Here is a 22,346-nt window from a genome sequence, read left to right as displayed (position 1 = left end):
ATCTCAGTTGACTCAAGTCCAGCACAGTCATCTCCTTCTTTAAAAAAAACCATGTCCTAAACACAGAACAATAAAAAACCCAGGAATGTGCATGGGTCCTTGGAAGTACCCCCATCTATTTGTATTTTAGTTCCCTCCAGCAAACATTCGTTATTCCTTAACCTAGGTGACATAATAAATCCATGAAACTATAGCTTGTGTCCCTTTTCACAGCAGAGCCCTCTTTAATAATCTGCTGGGCCCACTAGATTGTTTTTTTATGTTCCTGTGTAATCATATCTCTGAGAGTTTTCTATACATTTATCTTATCAGTTATAAAGGTTTAAATTTTCATTGTTCCATATAAAAGAAAACTAAATTCTACAGAATCATAGAATTAAATGTCCATGAAATCTTAAGTTATTTTGGGATCTTCCTGTCATTTATAAATGCTTAAGAAGTAGAATTTTAACAAAGAAATATTTTAAAAGACTTAAAGTAGCTATTAAAAGGGAGAAATAAAGTTAGCTACAATTACAGAACTATACTGCATGTTTGAAATATTAGGCATAAACAAAAGGGACTAGTACTAAAGGAACTAAAATACAGTTATGGATAAAACAAAGACCTAATATTTGAAGAACATAATTTAAGAAATTAAGACCATGAAAATGAGATGAAGACACTCAACTCAATTATTTTTAGAATCAATTAATAATTCAAATCTATTATACTAAGTACATAATTTAAATATCCACTTTAATAAAGGATGTAATAAGTTATTGATACTGCTTTTTTAAAATTCAAACTATATTAATGTTATGATTTTTCAAAAGCAAAGCAATTTGTACTTGACTATACACATATAGAATACTTCCATATATTTTATAGACATGTATTAGATAGATACATTATTGAAACTCAGATATTATAATTAATAGGACACTGGTGATTTTTCTGCAGTTCTACAGACCATTCCCTATTTCAAATCAAGCTTGAGAGGTTGCTGCTGATGATTCAAGCCTTACTACTTTTTGATTTTGAATACATTGTGTTTGCATGCATTTCTATCAGGCAGAGCCATTAACAAGTTCTTAAATTATTCTAGTCTGACTGCCAGTGAAGCTCCCCACTAGTTTTGCTTTTGACAAGGTTATTTGTAGAAGAGGAGTGCCCCTTTTTTTTTGAAGAGCTGTCATGCCCATTCATCATATGACCATTTTGTATAAGCTTCCAATTTTTGCTTTCTGGTAACAGTCTAAACATAATTTGTGATATCTGAGATCTACTTCAAAAACCTACTTAGTGCCAGCATGATGGATTGTGTACTTTGAAACTTCTGTGTAATTCATTGTGCACTGGAAAGGTGACATTGTTTACCTCATCATAATGACAGGTAGGTCAGTAAAGGGGTCCTAAGGAGAGTTGTCCTGTCAGATGCAAAATACATATTAAAATAGATAGATAAATAATTTAGCACGAGTGAGGTTAGCTTCAGGGAATAAATAATGATTTATATTTTTATTGAAAGGTAAGTATCAACTATAGTATCATCGTCATGTTAAAGACATTGGCAGTAAGTGCTGAAGTCAGTTTTATTAAGAGAATACATGGCTTTAGGTAATTTTTGTGCAATTATTTCTTTTGTCTGTTGTGAAACCCACACAGATGTAAAAAAGCAAAAGAAACTAATATAAATTGGTTGAGCAGATTGGGTATGCCATGTTTGTATTTTTGAACAGGATTTGTTTTTATTCTGAAATACTTAATGGATTTTGTATTTTTCTTTCTGCTAAGCATTATTTTGTCTGAAAGACAAACCAAATGATTCAATTTTATGGAGAAACTTATTTTTAACAAATGATTAACTATGCATAAATTACATTGTCATTAACACACTGATCACTACCAAGTCCTCAGAGAGCATACATAATTCAAGAGCCCAGACTAGCTCCCTTCCTCATTATTGCACAACTATAGGTTGACATTTCAGTTCTGAAAGCCTCAGTGTCCTCACCAATATAAGGGGAATAATAATAGTATCTCAAATGGCTGATGTGGGGAAGAAATTATATAAACCTTGGAAAGTGCCTAGCACCTAGAAATAACTCAATAAATGTTAGTTATCATTATTATTGTTTGGTATAGACTAGACATATAAGAAATATAGGAAAAATTAAGAAAATATCAGAATTATATATAATAAGATTTGGAAATACAAACTTTTATATTGCCTTCCTGTCTTCTCCTTAGTATGATAAATATTAATCATTAGGGAGTAAAATGCCTTGTTAAGTATAAATGACTAATAAAATGCATGTGAGACCTTGATCATGGTTTTTATTTAAAGCAGTTCAGGGAAACAAGGAATTAATATTTTATCTTGAAAACATAATGATAAATCATGCCTAGTTGGGCCTGAAGAGCATTTCTTGTTTTTGTTTTGTGAAATATCAAGACATAATAGCATGTGAAATCTGAACCCCATATAAAATATTTTGTCAAAAGTCTTAAAGAGAAAAAAGTATATAAGCACTGCATGGGATCCTTGGATAACTTATACTCTGATGTCTACTTTCTCATGGCTAGGAAAACCTTCTCTTTCTCTTTTATGTTTATGTTCTCAAAGAAAATCAAGCTTGTCAGTGTTATAGCAAAAGGCAGAGCTATATGCATTTGGCTCTGAATGACTCCAGTTATAGGTAAAATATCATAAACCTAAAGGAGTAGAATAGAATTGAGTTCCTTAAACTTCTGTTGTTTGAGTCTGAAGATAAAGCTGATATCTCACCAATAGAGAAATGTGAGTCGGAGCAGTGTTTCAATATTGAAAATGACTTTGCATTTTGTCTCCTTTTCTTTTCTCTTGTGGAATCTGTCTTTTGGTTAACAATGCACAATTGTGAGATAAATAGCTGTGAACACAGTTGTATATAATTATTTTTTAAAAGTCTGCATAAATCTCTTGGCCCAATATGACCTTCTGTTTCTGGTTTCATGAGCTTTGTGCACTAACCAATTGAGATGACAAAACAATTTTGTAATTATTGTTTTTTTATTTGAGGATAACCATGGAATTAGACTTCACATATTTGAGGCCTATATATTTTTCCTGTGTTTAAAATTTAGACAGAAGCATTTACGAATAAAGAAGTGTACCTATCACATCATACTGTCCGTATTTAAATATTTGTTAGGTTACATGTTCTACTTGGGAAAGAGAACAAAAATCTATTTTATGAAATAAAAGTTTTATGACAAATATAGCTGAATTCAACCAAGTAGTTAAAATTCAATGGACTATATTTTTCTCTCTTCATTAAAACAAATATGTCATTTTTAGTGAGGGTTTGACTACAAACTTATAATCTGAGTAAAATTATTTCTAAAGACTGAATCTCCGTGTTATCTGACAGAAAATTCAAGGTCAGCATTTTTATTTTGATTTTTTATATGATTTAAAGCATCCATTTACAAAGTTGTGATAATGTAAGTTTCTTAGAATTAATTTACATTTTAATTTACATAAAATGCTAGTATTTAAATATGTAGACTACAAATCCTGTTTACTTCATTTCAGTGAATACTACAAATTCAGTTTTTTTAGAAGTAGCGATATCTGTGGAAAAGCAGATCTTTAGGTTTATGTGTACTTTTTCAATACACTAATTGATTTTAAAATAAGCAGAATTCTGTCTCATTACTTTCATAGCCTCAAGGAAGAATTCTCTTGAATGATTTGCAACTCCTTCAATATCCTTACCTTAATAAGTTGAGGATCATTTATTAAATAAAGTACCCTGTGATTATTAACTTGTTTTTCCTTATATTTTAATTTGATACTGAAGGATTAACTGACTAATGTAGTATTTAACCATTTGGGTCCCACTAATACAACAAGAAACATAGTGAATGCCTTTTATATGGCCATACAGGGGACAAAGTAATAAATAAGAAAGGTTTAGACACTGCCCACATGCAGCTGGCAGTCTAATAGGAGAACCTGGCAGTTAGATAAACAGATACAAGGCTCTATGGCTCAATACTGCTCTGATCACTAGCAAGTTATTTAAATATTTTCTACTCTGGTTCTAAAATTGATAGTGGCTACCGTCCAAGTCGAACAGTCCTAAGGGGAGGCGTGGAGCTGAATATATGTACAACTCACTCTGAGAGTACACCCCACATTGGGCACCAGATGTAACATGCCACTCATCTTCTTTGGGTGAAATAAGAGAACAAAAAACACAGACAACACAGACAGATAGACAATGGCTGCAGCCCCAATGTGATGCAGCACCTTTATTTTTATACTGCTTTTCTCAGACCTCAGCCAAGTGCTATACTCATCTTTCCCATCTCAGGGCAGGGGGAGGCCAGAGCACCTTGTTGATTTTCTTAGAAGCTGCCTGGTAAGCAGGGGCAGTGTTTTCACACATCCTCAAGGTCTCCCTGTTTTCAGAGTGAGGAGTCTTGGCTGGTCTTCAAGGACAAGATATGTTTTTGTGGGCAGATAACTTCCAAGGACTGCACTGGTTGCTCTCAAGCTTGTGCTTTCCCATGCTGCGTTCAGACATGGGGGAAGGTGCTTTCCCATTCTGCCTACAAACATGTGAGAAGACAAAGGCCGTCCCCTACACAAAATTCAGTAGTCATGTTTTATTCGTTAACATACTCAATGTCTTTGTTTCATCTGATAGAGGTCTTCATTCTCTCAAAGAATCTGTACTTATCTCTGACTAAAAAGTGCTTCCTCCAGGTTAGTGCATGGTGCTTCATCAGCTGGATGTGACCTCTGTAGATAGCACTGCCTGACTTCCTTATTAAAATGATCCCTCATCATGTTCTATAATGTTATGCCTTCTTTATTGTCTTCAGGGCACATCATAACTGAGTCTTCTGAACTTTCTTCTGAACTTAGTAAGTCTTTTTAATTTGTCAATCTTATTTACTTTTTCATTGTCAACGTCACAGGAAAAGAAAGTAAACAAGAATGAGGTACCTTGTATAACTCATTTCCCTCTATACCTTCAGAAACTAGATATAACCTGATACATGTTGTTGGAAAATAAAATCATTATTTTTAATACTCTTTCTTGGACTTCTATATTATATTTTCCCCTACTTCTAAACATATTTTTCATAATCTCTCTTTAAAAGGTAGATTTTTAACTTTTAAAATACTCTGATAAAAATGGCTACAAGGAAAGATATGTTGGCTAATTTTGTTATTTTTTAAATGTTGACCAAATAATACAAATGAATACCTAAATATTCCCTAAGGGATTATTTGTTAAAGTTGGGGGTAAAAAAATATTTTTTTTCTTTCTGAAAATCTTTGTATGCAATCTAGTATAATCAACATATATTAATTTATTATGCAGTCTTATTCTAAATTTACATGATTTTGTCTATTGACTTCAGAGATTATAAACTTAAAATATGGAAATGTAATCCTGGCAGAACAAAGTATTCTCCTTTGGTTAGATTTCTGTAGTATAATGGTTTAACTTAATTAGCTCATCCATATGTGCCTTATATGTTATATTATAAAAACATTTTGCAAATTTGTTAAATAATTACTGAGAGCCCAGAAAAGTAACAACTCTGGCTTCTCTTTGTTATTTCTGTTATTGAAGCATGGTCACTGTGCCAGTAAGCATTGCATTTAGTGTATCATTGTAGCAAATATTTTTTCAGCAAATGTATATATTACATATTATAGTAAAAAAAAAGGTTGTAGAATTGACAGGCCCATCCTTCTATCTGATCTTTTATGCCTAAGACAGCAAAATGGAGTGTGTGTCTCATGCTTAACACTGATTTGAATTGGGTTGTACTAGTTCAGCACAAGAGCTGGTATCCCTTCCATTGGCTGGTTGTCCATTTGAATTGATTAGTACTCCTGTTGTTCATGTTATTAAATATTTTAAATAATTAAGTATCATTTACATTATGAAGTTATTTAACATTAATGGTTATATAACATTAAATTATTAAATATTTTATATGGCTCCCTGCTTATTGCTAATCCCTGTCTAATTGGTCTTGATTAGCTAGAATATTGTTTTGAGAAGGAGTTTGAAAAGAGGATGATTGATTGGTGATATCTGCCACAGGAGTGGGAGGAAACTTCATTGATTTTCAGGCTTCAGCACATTGTGGTTTCATGATAATATCCATTATGGAAAGCCCTTGAGTGAACTTGAAAAAGAATTACTGATAGAATTCTTACAATCTGAATTTTGAACTCCTCATAAGTACTAATAATCTAGTGCTTTTTAGAAAGAGTAAAGGTAAACATGGGAGAACATTTTGGTTTTACAAGTTTTAACAAACATAAGCACATTAATTTGAAAAGGATCTGAAAGCTAGGTTATATAAAATGGTAGTAAATTTCCAAAGTAAGCCTTGTATTTAGATATATAGTACTTATGATAATACTGTATTTTGTCAATGTGAAAACTGCTTGGGTTTACCATTTCTGACATTGAGTAGAAAATTACTGTTTTAGTCAAAGCAGCTTTTCATTCTGTGCATTAAGAATCTCAGAGACGAACTAGGAGGATTCAGAGTGATTGATTTGGATGAAAATGTCAAATCTGAAAAATTTCAAAGCATACATCATTTCATAAGCATGAATAATTTTTTCCACCTCGAGGTAGCAGAGCAACATGGCACTGGATTTTTCTCAGTGTGGAGCCCAGGCCACCCACAGGTGGATGGCTCCAGAAAAACTTGTTTGACCTGCTTGCTTTCCATGATTTTTCTGTTTATTCTGTTTAGCTGACTACAGGAAATAATGATTCTATTCATTTATCTTAGTTATTCTTTTCTGTTTCTTCTGTTTATGATAATTTCTCCACTGTGGTAATAGAATGTTACTTTTTAATATTTTGATGTTTAGTCCTGGCTAATTGTCAGGTTTATGTTTTCATTTAATCACATGTTGTATCACAGACAATAATTGAATTTTAGTATTTAATGTTTGTTTACAAAGTGCGCCATTCATCTTCTCAGCTGTTTTATAATAGCCCACCTCTCTCTTTTGTCACCCCAATACTTTTTTTATCCAAGTGTAAAATATTTGCTTTTGTATTTCAGTTGTTGCAGTTGTTTCAAGTTCTTCGTTCTTAGGTCAAAAATTAACATATAGAAAAAATAAAAATTAATGTGTAGACTTTTGTATATTTCTTCCTAGTTTAAGAAAAAAACAGAACTTATTCCATTTCACTCTGCATCTCTCAGGGATGTTCTCTATGGAGAAACTGATACAAGGTGAATAGTTCAACAAGTACTTAGGGTTCTGCTCATTTGAGATTTCCCAAAAGGACTAGTCAGACGAGATTTAATCCTTGGTGTCTGGAAATAAATTAAACATAGTACCCCAACTGTTTGAGTGGATGATTGTCTAGTGTGAAAGAATATGCACCATAAGAAAAGATTCATCATAGCAGCAAGAATATGTGGTAAGAAATGGCTTGAGATTTTATCATATCATTGTATATTGATTTGTGTCTCAGAAAAATTTAGTGTGCTTTCTTACAGCTGTGATGTTTCAGTTTGCTTGAAGGTAAATAGGAAAAAGATTTTAGAAACGTACTGGTTCGGTTCATTATTTGAAGGCAGCAGATACATTTTTATTATCACCTGTCAAAACATCAGAACCCTGAGACTTCTGTAATTATTAATTTTTAATGCATAGCCTCAAAGTGCATAAGCCAAAATAAATTGATATAATGATGTCTGTATTAAGGAATGTTTTTGTCAAAGACAAAAACTTTTACATGTTAAAATGCTTTAATCTGTTGTCATGTACTATTTATAGAAGACAGGTTGAAGAGCTCCTTAATTAAAGTTGCCAATGTTGATGGAGCTATTGTTATTTTCCTATAATGTAAATGTCTTTTACAGAATTGACAGTTGTGTAACTGCTAAATCTTTCTCATATGCACACAAACAAAAGGCACAGTCTGACCTATACCTTCTCAAACCTGCATGATTTCTCCTCAAACTCTCATAAATATGAAAAATGCATTTATTAACATAACCAATTAATAACTGTTTTTAGATGGTATCAGTGAATCATAAATAATTAGTAGATAATTTAGAAATTTGAAATAAAAAATATGAATTCTCTCATTTTTTCAGTGTGATCATTAATATGTGATCATTTAATCAGGATTTTAAATAATAAATTAACAGTTATTTATATGGTAATGGTATCAGCAAACTAAAAAATTGTATTAAGGCACTGATTTAATCACATTTTAATAGGAACAAACTTATAATCAAGACCATTTTGATAAGTGTTGTCAACGATTAGGTTTTCTCGGCAAATCCTTTCAAAAGTACAACTTTGCTTTTCAGAGATACTGTTTAAACTATTAGCATTTCAATTAAAGACAAGCCAACAGTGTATGCTGGATACCAGGATGAGAATAGGTACATGTTGGATCTTTCACTGAGGAAATTTCCCTCTACTGGAAACTGAAAGTAGTAGACAAATCTGTGTATAAAGATACTGGTCTCGGGAGTGCTTTAAGACAGGCAGAAACAGGTCACTCTGGGGAAAAGTAGAGAAAATCACAGATAATGAGGCAACAGAAAGATACAGTTCATCAGGTCTTTTGAAATGGGCTTTAGTGTATCTAATAAAGTTTTTACAGATGCAGGTGAGTATAATGGCTAAGGAAATATTTCATGTCAGAAATATTTCATCTAGCAATTAGATTTACTGGTATCTAGATGGTAGTCAAATGTTCTAAAAACAGTTCTTTCTTCATATGAGTCTTCTATGGAAGCCCTCTGTGTACGACTGACTAAAGGGCATCAGCTCCAAATGAGAAGGGTGGGGAGAGAGAAGCTTCATGCTTCATTGCCATTCTTTTTGACAATCCACCTGCCAACCCCTTATCAGCATCTCAGTGTATACATGCTGCAGTTTGAGACAACACATTTGTATCATAACATAATTATATCACTGGAAAGCATACTAATTATTTTAATAATAGAAATTACCAAAAGTAAATCTGAAAGGAATCATCTTGACTCATAGATTATGCATTTCAAAGAACCCTGAGTGAAGTTCTTTCCCAGGAGGAGGAAAGGGGTAACTACATACGAGGATTCCCATTAGGATCTCCATAAAAGCATGAAAATTTACGTTAATAAATGGGGCCCTTTTGAAAATGAGAAATACTGATGTAGAATATAAAATAACTGCAGGGGGTAGTGGTAATGTGACAGAAATCATAGTTTGGAATCATAATCTAAAGTCCTTGAATGCCAGACTGTGTGGTTGCTTATGTAACTTACATCCTGCACAACCCAATAGGTTGTCTTTCAAAACTGGGTATGTCCACAATCTGAATAGCTATCTATGATGTATTTGTCTTGAATTTGGGTAACAACAGGGAGTCTATGAATTATTTTTAAGTCTAGGGGTGGTGTGATCGTGCTGAGCCTTAAGGAAATTAATCTTGCAATGTTTTGTAGAATGTTTCAAATTCCAGAAAACATCAATAGAATATACCAAACTTTGTGATCTTCTAGAGGAATAAACTTGATTTGTAACTTGTTAAGAAGAGAGAGGGAAAAGCCAAAATGACCCTAAGCTTTTTACTCAAGTGTTATACCTGACAGAAATAGAAAGGTCATGTTTGTCATGATTGGGATGGTGCAAGAGAGAGAATTAGTTCTCCTTTGAATATTTCAAATTACTATGAATAATTTTGTCATGCTAAGTGGACAATTTGCTGTAATTCTTCCTATAAGGTTTTATTTTTCTTTATATTTCCTCCTTTTTCAGGCTGAAGTTATTGATGTGAGTTACGGAGATGCAGACGATTTGAAAAGGATTAAAAAAATGAAAAACATAACGAATCAGATTGCGCTCCTCAAATTAGGAAAATTACCACTACTTTATAAGGTTGGTCCAATGGGTGTTTTTCAGTGGTGAGGTGAATGGGATGTTTTTTTTAGAGTTGCATGCCTCTGTGAGTGGGGTGTGTGTGTGTGTGTGTGTGTGAGAGAGAGAGAGAGAGAGAGAGAGAGAGAGAGAGAGAGAGAGAGAGAGAGAGAGGCACAGAGAGGTAAAACATCACAGGAAGATGGCTTTTCTAAATAGAGCATTTTAAATTAAGATCTTTAAGAACAATAAATTGATGTCCTTATTACTTAAGACAAGAGATAAGTTATACCAGATATGGGTGAGTTTGTGGGACCTTTATGAAATGGGCATACTCTTCGTAATATACCCATGTGGAATTCTAAAAATGAGCACCAGGGTGCCCTCTTCTTATGACATGTGAAACTTCTATTATCTAAATTAATTACCATGTACTCTATGTTAGATTAGTATCTAGCTGATTTACACTCCTTAGTGATCGATTTTGTCAACTGTATAACTTCATAGTGACTGTGCTCAGGAATTTAATTAAAATATAATATCCTTAGAAGAAGCAGAATTTTTATTTATTTTATTTAAATAGAAGTTTATTAACAATCATCCAATAGATGCATTTACATAACTAAAGCTGCTCAATCTCTGTATGCCATGTAATGATTCACCATGATAGATGGCTACTATTGCTCATCCTCCATTTTTTTTTTTCTATTAATACTATTTCTATCAAATAGTAATGTCACTGGAACTTTCTGGTTCTGAAGATACATTGGATTTCTCCTTACCTAACTCTAAGTAAGTTTTGCTAATTTCCAGATCCAAAAAGTTTCCATTAACCTGTTGGCACACTATAAGGAGACAAGAAAACACTGTTGCCTGCTTGTCATTCTCTTCCATGGATGCACTTATACTTAAGTCAGCATCTGATAGTAGATAATTGGCCAGAATTTTAAGTTAGTCTTGAAAATATAATATAAAGTGATATTAATTTTTTGCAGTATAATTTTTCAATATGTATTACTTGTCTCAAATACTCACTTTTTGATCCAGTAATTCCAGTTCAATCAGTATATTCTAAAAGGGAAGAAAATCTGAGCTGATAAACACAGGATGGGACAAAATATTGGATATGATACATGTGTCCAGTTTAGTATTGAAAATGATGCTGCATTTGTACAGCTGAATAATATACATTATTTATAATGTGAAGAATATTTAATGATGTGAAAATCTCCATAAGCTATAAAGAGTACATTTATAATAATTATAATAATAATGATTATATCATTGTTTGGAATAAAGGTAAAATTTAGTATGTGTTTGATACATTTCTAAGCATTTTTTATGTGTTATCACATCATAAGAACTATATGTCTGAGGTAGGGATTATTAATATCTTCAATTTATAGATCAGGTAACTAAGGCAGAAAAAGAATAAGTGACCGGCTCAGGCTAACAGCTGGTTAAGTGGAACAGTCAGGATTTACACCCTGGCAGTCTCATCACAGATAGCGAATCTTCAATGTGTAAGTATGTGGCTGTGTTTGTGTATAGTTAGAGCAGATTGGTAGGTCCGTAGGTAGGTAGGTAGGTGGTAGACAGATAACTAAATGTTAAATTGGAGATTTTAAATGAGACCATAATATAACAAAGAGTGATGTTTCAAAATGAGCTACCGAACACCAACATTTCAAAAGAAATAATTGAAAACATGTTAGACTATTGTTAAATCCCTTACTCACATATGGAGTATAGAAAGTTTAGAGGATTGGAGGAGAAGATTTTATGAACAGGAATTTCAAAGAAATTTAAGTTCCACTGTAAGCCTGGTGATGGGAGCTTCAATAGAACCACAAAGAGGGCTTAAAGTATGTTCTTGGCGGTATGGAGAATATGGTCGACTGGTGGCTGACTCACCTGAGAAGCCAGAAGCTAAGAGATGGATTTGTTCAGTATCTAATAAATGAGCATAAAGGGAGTGTCTGTGTTGGGTGTGGCCAGTATTCCTAGAGCTGGGAGCAAAAAGTGCATGTAGGTTTCCCATGGTAACATTATTAGTAATACAGGCTAGATGTTTTTCTAAGCCTTTTTAAATGTATTAGCACATTCATCTTCGCATAACCATATTATTGGTTAATAATAAGCTATTATCATCTTTCATATGTAGCTAAGTATCATTAGTGCATGGGGAAAGGAAGAGGGCAAAGTGCAGTCCCTTACCTATAACAGCTGATCTGGTGGAGGGGCAAGAAGACGACATTGTAAATCAAGGGTAGACTTTTAATCATAAAATGAGACTAGGTGTTTTGATTACTGAATTAAAACAAGTGACCCAAACTGATGACCAGCAATCAGAAGAAATCTTCCTCTAGGGGCTTGGGTAATAATGTTCCTCTCTGGATTTGTTTCAAAACGGCAGTGGGAAACAAAGTAGCATTGCTTTGGGTGTATTATATGAGTCCTGCTTGTTCAAACTACCAGTGATACATATGACTAAAATACTGTCTGTGGTATGGGCCAGTTATATAAATTGGGTTGGTGGGTTTATGGATGATTTCTGTTTCTTTATGATTTCCTGACTTCCTAAATGTTTTACAGTGATGGTGTATATATTTTGTAAGAAAAAAAGCCTTTAAAAATTTAAGTTAAGATATTTAAAAATTTTTCTAACAGTGCTTAAGCCAAATACTCAAAATCTGTACCAGCAGATAATGAGTTAAATCGAAGCAAGTTTCTTTGTATTTTATTGTCCCAGAGAATATTTACTTTATGAAACCCTTTGGCCATATCTACAAAGTAGTGAATTAGTGGTGTACCTAGCATAGGACACAATTTTTAAGAACTTGGTATGTATTCCCTAATCATTTTCCCTGTGGATCTATGAGTAATTTTATCAAAGACGGCTGCACACAATTCCCCTTCAGACAGTGGTGCCACAAACCTGGCAGAAGTTATTTTCTAAACAGAAGAGACAGGGTATCTTTTCTTTAACCTTCTAAGTTCCATTCTAGCCATTTCTGTTCTCCATGACTCATCCCAAAGATTTGGGATAGAATCTCTGTTAATACACATTCACCTGGTAAATAAAAAGGAAGCATGGGTTAGACAGTATTACACAGGATGATTACAGTTGAGTTTGCGTCACCTGTCCATTTGGGAAAGTAAGGTAAAGCAGTGATACAGCTAGGATGAAAAAGGCAGAGGACCAACTGACTTCCATGTGAATCACAACTGTTAATCATGATTCTAAATGAGCATCTGGACTGGGAACATGCAGCAGAATGAGTAAAGAGAAAAGTTAATCTTATTTTAGCTGTGCAGTAGTTACTAAATCATAATTCAAAAATGAATTTGTGAGGGATTCCTTCATCTGAAATAAGGAGGGCAAAGGGAGGGCATTATTGTGATATTAAATTGTCTCCTAAAATGAGTTGAAAAATATGCTACAGCTGAGAAGGAGGAGATCTCATTAGTTTCACCATAAATACTATGTATGTGTTAATTTAGTCTCCAGTAAAGGATTGATGAGAAAATCTCCACGTTGTAGAGAAGGAACTGTGAAAGGCAAATTGCTTTTAAATATGTCTTGACATCCACATTCTGTTGCTACAGGGAAGTGCCAACCAAGTTTTCCAGAAGAGGCTTGTGCTGGGTTCCCCTAAGCTTAAGCTCTAGAGGAAGGCTTTAGGTATATTTTAGCTTTGTATTTATAGTTGTTTATTTTATGGGCGAGTGCTTTAATTCTTGAAGCTTCAAGACAAAATATTATTTTATATGCCCTTGATGGATTCATGTAGATCTCTTTCAGTGACAATCTCAGACATAGTAGAGCAGATCCTAAGATCCTCACAAAGTCCCAAATTGCTGAATAGCACTCTGGTATGAAGTTTATTTTATAAATGCAATAAAAGTATTTGGCTTTCTTTTTAGAGCCATTTTCACAAAAAGTCAATAAAACAATTTCTGTGTACTCGTGGCAGCTAGGTCAAGTCAATTCCACTGAAACACTGAGTTTGGGCCTTTTATCTAGGTCCATACCGCATATCAACCACATGTCTTGTAGGAGTCAAATTTGTATGTAGCAAAATTACAAATAAATTCATATCTTATGACTTTTGTGCCTGGTGAAATGACACATAAAAATCCACAAATGCAATTGCTCTTCTTTTTTTTTTTTGTAACTGAAATAATACAGCACCTTCCTAATACCCATGTTATATATTAAGGTTTCCTAGTACCCAATGTTATATATTAAGGTATCAGTGAATATTAGCTGGCTTTCGCATTTTTCTTATATACATTTTTACCCTAATATTCACAATTTTAATGATCAAGGAAGCTGAATGACTTTGTACTTTCCTAAAGATAGTTTTTTAAAAAAAATTTATTAATGTTGATACAGTTAGTCCTTTTGAAGAACATGAAGGGAAATGAGAGGCAGAAAATAACTAGGTATTCATCTTTTTGAGTAGATTATTTTCCCCTATAGACAGTGAAGTAGTATTATTTAGTGAAAAGTAAATTTCATATTATTTGAACTTCAAACCCAACTTAATTCACAAAATAACTAAACTCAAAATTTTGAATTGATGATTTGGTGAGGAAATACCTATAAATATTGCAGATTTACCACTAAGTAGTCAACAAATGGATAATTGGAAGATCAGTAAGAAATACTATATGGAATGTAAAGCTGAGGAGCAGTGTATTTTGAAAACTAATGTCACACTTCGCATTTGCATGCTTTTCAGATTTGCTCAGCTATCCTTTATTTCATGTATGCCCGTCTCCTTTTTCATTTTCTGATAACAGCTACTCAGTTCCTATAACTGCACTCAAAATAATTATTTTTCTTTATTCTAGTTAATAGAGAGAGGATTTACTCTACTTCATGTGGTAGAAGCTTAAGATGGTTGAACTAAAATTTATTATATCCTAAAATTAAAATATGCATTTGATTAATAATTAGCATGTAGTAGTATAATCGAACAATGTGTATAAAAAGGAATTCAATATATTTTGAAGATGAAATATTCATGGTGTGCTTTGTGTTTGTGTGGTGTGTGTATGTGCACACCATCACAGCCTTATGTGTGATGTGGCAGTGAGTCTGGGAAGATGGGAGAGAAGAGAAAGACCTCTTTCCTATTGAAACTTTTGCTGTATTATAGTTTCCATGGTATTGATTTTCCTAGTAAATCTGTTTATGACACATTCTACAAGTATTTCAGATGAAAAAAAAATGTTTAAGTCTGCTTTATTGAATGATATTTTTAGGTATGGTTTTGTATATGGAGGTAAACTTGCTTTTTTTCCTAAGACAATTTTTGAAGGCATTTTATAAACAAAAATAAAAAGTGAACACTATCTTGATACTTAGAAAGGGGTGTGCTTATTCACTGACTAATTTAATGAGGCACTTCATATCCAGTTCTCAGAAGTAATAACAAAAGACAAATGCTCCATATTTTGTGATTGTCAGACTCCAGAGCTGCTCTGGTGGTCATGGAAAACATGGTCAAGACTAGAACACAAAATCAGAAAACAAATGCTAAATCTGTTGTTGTTTTTAAAATTAGAATGGCTTCCGTTTTCCACTGACTAACTTTAGTTATTTTTCTAAATGATTTAGGCCAGATATTACCATATCGACAAATGTAATTTTATTGAAATACAACTTCAATCATAAGTTAAATGAAAAAACTTTAGATTGTGTCATTATTGTGCCATTTAGGAATCAGACTTTTAAAAAGTGAATGGAGAACAATGATAACTAATCAGCTGCTTCAGATCCTATTCCTAATATCAAACTATTTTTCATGGCTCAAAGTCAAATGATGGTGTGTTTATAAGTCTTCAGTCTGGCATGAGTGAATCCCATAGTTTGAAATTCATGTCTGTGTCTTACCTATGGGAAATACAATTTAATTACATTCATTGGCCATTTGAATATTATGAAATCATCGCAAGTGAGATAATTTATTGGAAGGGTTGATTTTTTTGCATATATCTCATTGTAATACGGTCAGCATAAGTTATCCCCTGTATTCATGCTTGACACCACAGGAAGAGGCCCTAAGTATTTTTTCCCTCCTAATAATCATTATGGTATAAATGAAGGAAAACAGGAAATTAAGAAAGGAAGAGACAGAAGTGAGAGACAGAGATAAGGAGGAAGTGAGGAAAGAAGGTAACAGCTTCTGACTGCTTCTAGTTCACTCCCTAAAGTTACACGTTTCAGAAGTATTTTTTATGTATTATATATTACTCTAAAATCAGAAAGAGTAAGTTTTAGGCACATTTTAACTTTTTAGCAATTATTTGAACTCAACAGTAGAGAAGTCTGTTATGGTAGTCACACACGGCTTTTGGGTAATCCGGAGCTGTCCTTGCACATTTCAGCATTTCCCTCCATGTCTGCTTGACAATTTTCACTTTTTCTTGCTGGAAGGATTTAGGATTCTCAGTCCTTCCAATCTGCTGTTTTTGCTCTGCATTCATCAAGTAACTTATTTTAAATACTGAAGCACAGCATGGCAGGATACAGGGATGATAAAGGCAGACTCAAGTTCAAGATCTTGTATGTGATGTTTATGTGACCTTAGAATATTATCTAACCCCCCCGAAGTCTTAGAGGTTTCTTTTCCCTTTTCAAAAAATCTCTACAATGTTCATAAAAGTAATCCTAACTCTTAAGATTGTGTGAATATTGAATCTGAAAATGCATGTTTAATTCTTAATTCATATTAGTTATTATTATTTAGGCTTTAAAATTAGAATGAGATTCTACAGAGAAAGGACAAGAATTTCATAATGGGGCAATGATAGCTCTCTCAAACTTGCAAAACTGAATTGATGATAATATACTTATTAGGTAAACAAATTAGACAAATCAGTTACAGAATTAGATAAATCAGTTACAGAAATATATCTCAGGATTGTACTTTATTTAATAATGAATTATATTTCTACCATTGAGCAAAATTTGAATCTCAAAAATATTTTTGTCTTTAATTTGTGTGTATGTGTGTGTGTGAAACAGATATAAATAAATGGAGAAATGAATGTTAAATATAACTTGACTCTTAAGGATGAATATAAACAGTGACCTAACAGAATAGTACATGCTTTCAATTTTTACATTCTTCAGTGATTTTTATGCACAGACTTTTTTTGAGGTGATGGAACTGCATGATATTAAGAAAATACTATTATTTTAGGAATTAAAATTATATTACACTTATAAAGTAGTAGCATACACATCTATTACAAATTTTAAATTTATTTTGAAAGTTGAGGCATCATGTATGTCTCTAAGAACATCATGAAATTGCATCATAAGGTTGTTGTAGAAACTAATTGAAATAATATATGAAAGTACTCAACATGATACCTAGAACATATTAGACACTAATTAAAAGTAAGCTAATGTTTAATCACAGCAAAATGTCTCATCAAGGGTTACATTTTCTACTTACATTCTCTTGTTTTAATGGTCACATTCCATGTGGTCAGATCTAAGATCCCATCATTCACTATGTGGTATAATCCATACCTTGTTTGTTTATTTTAAGTGAAGACTCAGTACTTCTGTAAAGAGTTTAGATTATTTCAGAAACAATTATGATGTTGAAACTTTAATTCAAGATTGTTTTACAAATTTGAATTTAGAATATCCTGAAACTGATTTTAAGATTTGCATAGTTCTTCCCCTTTTATGTTGATATTTCATAGAAGTGGTAGATGTTAACAAAAATAAAAAATAAATAAAAAATAATCCCTTGGCTCTACACTAACAGAGTTTTAAAATAATTCACTTGATGCCTAATTATTAATCAATGTATGACTCTAAGTTCTCTCTTACTTTTTTCCCATTCACTGTTTTAGGTAACTTATAGATAGTTTATTACCTGCCCAGGAAAGCCTTTTTTAGGAGTCCGAGGCAGTAGCTTGGATTTTACTAAGCTGTTATTGCTATAAAATATGTGAAGACAAATTACCTCTGGAAAGAATTGTCATTGAAAAAGATATAATATTTGTTTAGAGTGGGGGGAAGTATCTCACCCTAAAATTTATGTAACTAAAATTATAGCTATACAATGTATTATGCTCAGTTTTAAATTCAATAGACTTCTTTTTATAACAAATTAACCTTTATTTAGCTATAAACCCTTAATGTAGCTACATAAGCTAAAAATATTCTCACTTGAACTTTGAAAACAACATACACACAGTAAAATATTATTTTAATAAGTAATTATTAACATATGTTAATATGTTCTTATAAATATTTATTAAATTGCTTTTTAACTGAAAAAATACATATTTACTGTGTTTATGTAAAAAGCTATCAGGAAGGTTTTATAGTCCAATATATATTACAGTTAAGAATAAAGTTTTTATGGTTTAATGTTCAGTCGAGAAAAATCTATTGCAGGTTAAAAAATGTTATTTTTATTTGCTTGATTCTCATTTCCAAATTTCATCTTTCATGTGTTTTATATATTTTTCCTTATATTGCATTTTAGATTTTACCTAGTAATCTCATTTAGTGTTATAAATTTCTTATGAGTTTTCTTAAATTAGTAATAAATTCATTATTTGAATCTAATTTCTGAAACTCTTAAAACACTAATAATTCCAATCATTATTGGAATAATTGCACGTTTTAAATGAACTTCATATTGGAAAATTAGAAAAATTAAATTCTTCATATTTTTGTATAATACCAGACTTAAATTTGGATAGTTCACCATCACTATCAGCAGATTCTTCAAAGAAATTCATGTTTTATCTTCAATTTTGTTATAATTTTCCCTTTGTATTATTCTAAATCTCTTAGATTTAGATGGTAACAAATGGCATATCTTACAGTATTTACATTATTATCTCTACCTATCAATAAAGAACATCCTTGTGTTTCATAAGTACATGAATTACCCATATCAAATTTCTACCTCTCACACAAAAACAATTTTCAAGCAGCTTTAGGATAAATTTCATTACATACAAAATGTCATTGAATGAAACGAAGGAGAAACTCTTAGAGTTCTAACATGCCATGCTTATTTGACATTGGTCCAGTACCCAAATTAGTAATTATTCTAATACAATTTCTTAGACTTTATAAAATAGCATGTCTGTAATTTAAAAATAGTTCTAAATGGTGATGGTATTATAGACATTAAAATGTGTTGTAATCTAAAATTTAATTTCAGTTCAGTTAAATAGAACAATTTTACCATTTTGCTTTGCCTTATATTTTGGGTGCTATCAAACTATTCTCAGTTCTATAACCTTTGCAGGCATGAAGATTCCTTACATAGAATTGGTAAAAAAAAAATTATATTTAACAGATTAAAATGGAATTGGCTCTTCTCTCAAGTTATTTAATGGGCAATTTGTTAAAGTCACTATACATAATAAAATTTATGAAGATTTTATTGGAAGGTAACAGATATCAGGATAATATAAATGCAGCAACCTTAGCATAGGAAAAAGGGTAGGAATACGGTTTCCGGAGTTTTGGGTCTGGGAGTAGAAGAGGTGGCTGAGGACAGATTTGAATTCCTCACTATTCTGACTTGAATGGTCTTCGTGTATATATTTGCAATAACTGTTTGTACTTTTAATAAATTTTCTACCTTATGTATCATAGCCAAAATACAGAATTTGATTGGTTATATGGGATTGAGTCCTAGCTCTATCACTTAATTGATATGAGTCAGTCGTTAAGCATTTCAGTCTCTATAAGATTTAATGTTCTTCCTTGTAAAACCAATATAATAGTGGTGTTTTTATATCATCTAGATTTAATGATTCTTCATTATTGTTATTGTGATGTAACTGTGTTAAGGGAAAAGTTTTATTTTCACTGGAGACTTTTAAAAACGTAAGTAAGTAAGTAGTATCTGTGTAACACTGTAAACTTCTTTTAGATACAGAATCCCATGTATATACAGAATCCTTACAAAAATGTCTGTGGTAAGGATGGTCACTGCTCTACAGTGTGTAACTACATCACTGAGGGTTTGAGTGTCTCCCTAAATGTCAAGCACATGTTAGAAAAGAGAGTGAGGGCTGTGTGCTTTCTTATCCCTACAGATCCTTAATTTATCTGTGTTTATGAAGGGACCTTTGTTTAAGGTGTCTTCTCTCAGTCGTTAGTAACACTGTGTGGTTTCAATCATGGTTCTCTACAACTAAACAAAGTTGTTTTCAGATATCTTGCAAATGGTTCAGAATGAGAAAGTTTCAGATAAAAGATAAAGCTAATATGATAAAAAAAATTAACATCTGGAGAAGTCAGGAGATGAGTATGTGAGCAATAATTTTACTATATTTTCATTTCTATTGGAATCTTAAAAATAAAATAAATTAAAGCTGGAAGGGATGAGGGTGGACTTAACTGAGATTCTCAACAGATGCCAGAAAATGCTTGTATTTTAGCATTAATTTAGCTTATCCCAGATCCCTCAGGAGCTGTTGGTTTCAAGACATGCTTTCCATTTGGGCATGATTTCCCATTTATGTAGAGAGATCTGCCTTTAGTCAATCAAGCATGCTACTCAGACAATCCAGACTTACCAATTTAGCTGTCTAACATCTGACTTAAGGGGTCAAAAATATCACTTGATAATATCCCTGCAAAGTATGGTAAAAATTCAACCAGTGGTTTGGATATGGTCATTACAGTGAAATCACTCTTCATCTACATTGACTGAATTTTGATATTTTTATCAGATTACTGACAGCCAGGAAAACAGAGCCTTAGGCACCTAACAAAAGAATACTGAACATGAATTGGTGTTGAATTTGTTCCCAACCAGCGTGCCTGGTGAAATCATAGGGCACTTGTGTATCTGAGCTCATTTATTAGGAGAGAAGAGTTCTCATTAACGTCATCAGGAAAGTGTTGCCATTAAATCTTGAGTGAGAAGAATTTATAACTTGAAAATGTTTATAAATATTTCATAAGAATCGTCTTAGGGTATGTGCTTGTATGTGATAGCCTGGCAAAGGTTGAAAGATATGTGGAATATTGTAATGACTTGATGAATGCATGTGGAATGTTTAATGGAAAAGCAAGAAATGCCTGCTGGGCTTCTGTGAACACCTTCTAGTATAGTTCTGATTTTTGTTGACTGTTAATGAAATCTCACAGAAAGGAATAGTTTCTAATCACTGTGTTTAAAATGACAGGGCTTTTTTATTGCAGTAGCTATGCCTATAAGAAATATATTTAAAGGAAAGATGAATGATATTTTTTGTTTTTTAATTTTAAAACACATTTAAAAAATATATATCTCAGCAAAGTAGATCTTAATGAATAGGTGTATTTTTTTTTCAGGTGGGGATCCTATATAATTGGATTCTCTTACTGCTTTGATGTCTGAGAATCCCAGAGAGCTTTCAAAAGTACAGGGGAAATATGAATAGTTTGACCCAAGAGAGCAAAGACTAGGAGATATCAAGACAATATCATTAAAATCAACAAAATCTTAATGGGGCAATCTTAGAAAGAGAAAGATATGCAAAAGTAGATAAAAATAATCTCTCCTACGTATTTTTAATGGGTATAATGTCAGAGTGTGATTTGGTCTATTTTAAAGTGAGTAGAAAAAATTGAGGAATGGACTCAGAAATGATTGGTGGATCACGAAATTGTGGTGAATTATTTAACTGCGAGTTATTTAATCTGAAGAAAACAAGGGTGAGGAAAAAGTTAAAAACAGTCTTCACATGAAGGAGTTTTCATGTGACATAAAATTAGAAGCTGTCCAATCTTTGCAGAGGTTAAACTATAAAACATGAACTTAAATTGTAGCAAAATATATTTAGGTTACACATAAATAATTTTGTAAAATAAGGCTGATTAAATACTAGAAAAGACTTCCAAAGATGGGTGTCACAATCTAATTATAGAACTTTTTGAATCTCTGATGTTCTATATGACGTTTCTTTATACACACGCATATGTATGTGTGTGTGTGTGTGTGTGTGTGTGTGTATTTCATCTTTAACATTAACTTCACAGTATGGAGTTATGTTTAGCATATCAGTATATGTTGTACATTAGCAATTTACCTTTCTTTTTATACCACTTTAGTCCCTTGTAAGAAAACATTCAAACAAAAAATAAGTCCAAGAATGTTACCACACATTAGTAATGGCTTTGTGATCTAAGAGGCTAAGACATCTGTCCTTTCTGAAAGCAGAGGTCTTGGCATTTATGAATTCATTTAAATCATTCTAGTAAAAGATGGTTAAGATGTTGGACCTTTTTTTAACTTATGGCACATTTGATACTTTCTAAAAACTCTGTTCCAGAATGCATCAGTTTAATATGTGCCTTTCTTTTTAAAAAATCAAATATTATTTTTGTGTATTTAGTTAAGAGAATGAGTTTATCATATTTTCAAACAAATTATATGTAGTATTAATGTGTAATATAGAAAAT

General features: G+C 32.2%; 1 protein-coding gene across 9 annotated transcripts in view; it reads left to right on the top strand.

The window, feature by feature from the left end:
- The window catches only part of NAALADL2 (N-acetylated alpha-linked acidic dipeptidase like 2), a 1,394,480-nt gene that overhangs the window by 798,484 nt on the left and 573,650 nt on the right, over window positions 1-22,346 (top strand). For all 9 annotated transcript variants that reach the window (XM_073232064.1, XM_073232060.1, XM_073232062.1 and 6 more), the window contains one exon: window positions 9,791-9,910. In XM_073232064.1, coding sequence (XP_073088165.1) covers window positions 9,791-9,910 — 120 coding nt within the window. The remainder of the gene's footprint in view (window positions 1-9,790; window positions 9,911-22,346) is intronic.

This window comes from Manis javanica, chromosome 3 (genome assembly GCF_040802235.1).
Source record: "Manis javanica isolate MJ-LG chromosome 3, MJ_LKY, whole genome shotgun sequence".
In the NCBI taxonomy this organism is placed as follows: Eukaryota; Metazoa; Chordata; class Mammalia; order Pholidota; family Manidae; genus Manis; species Manis javanica.
Note: the sequence above shows the minus strand (reverse complement) of the source record. Positions and strands in the feature narration are given on the sequence as shown.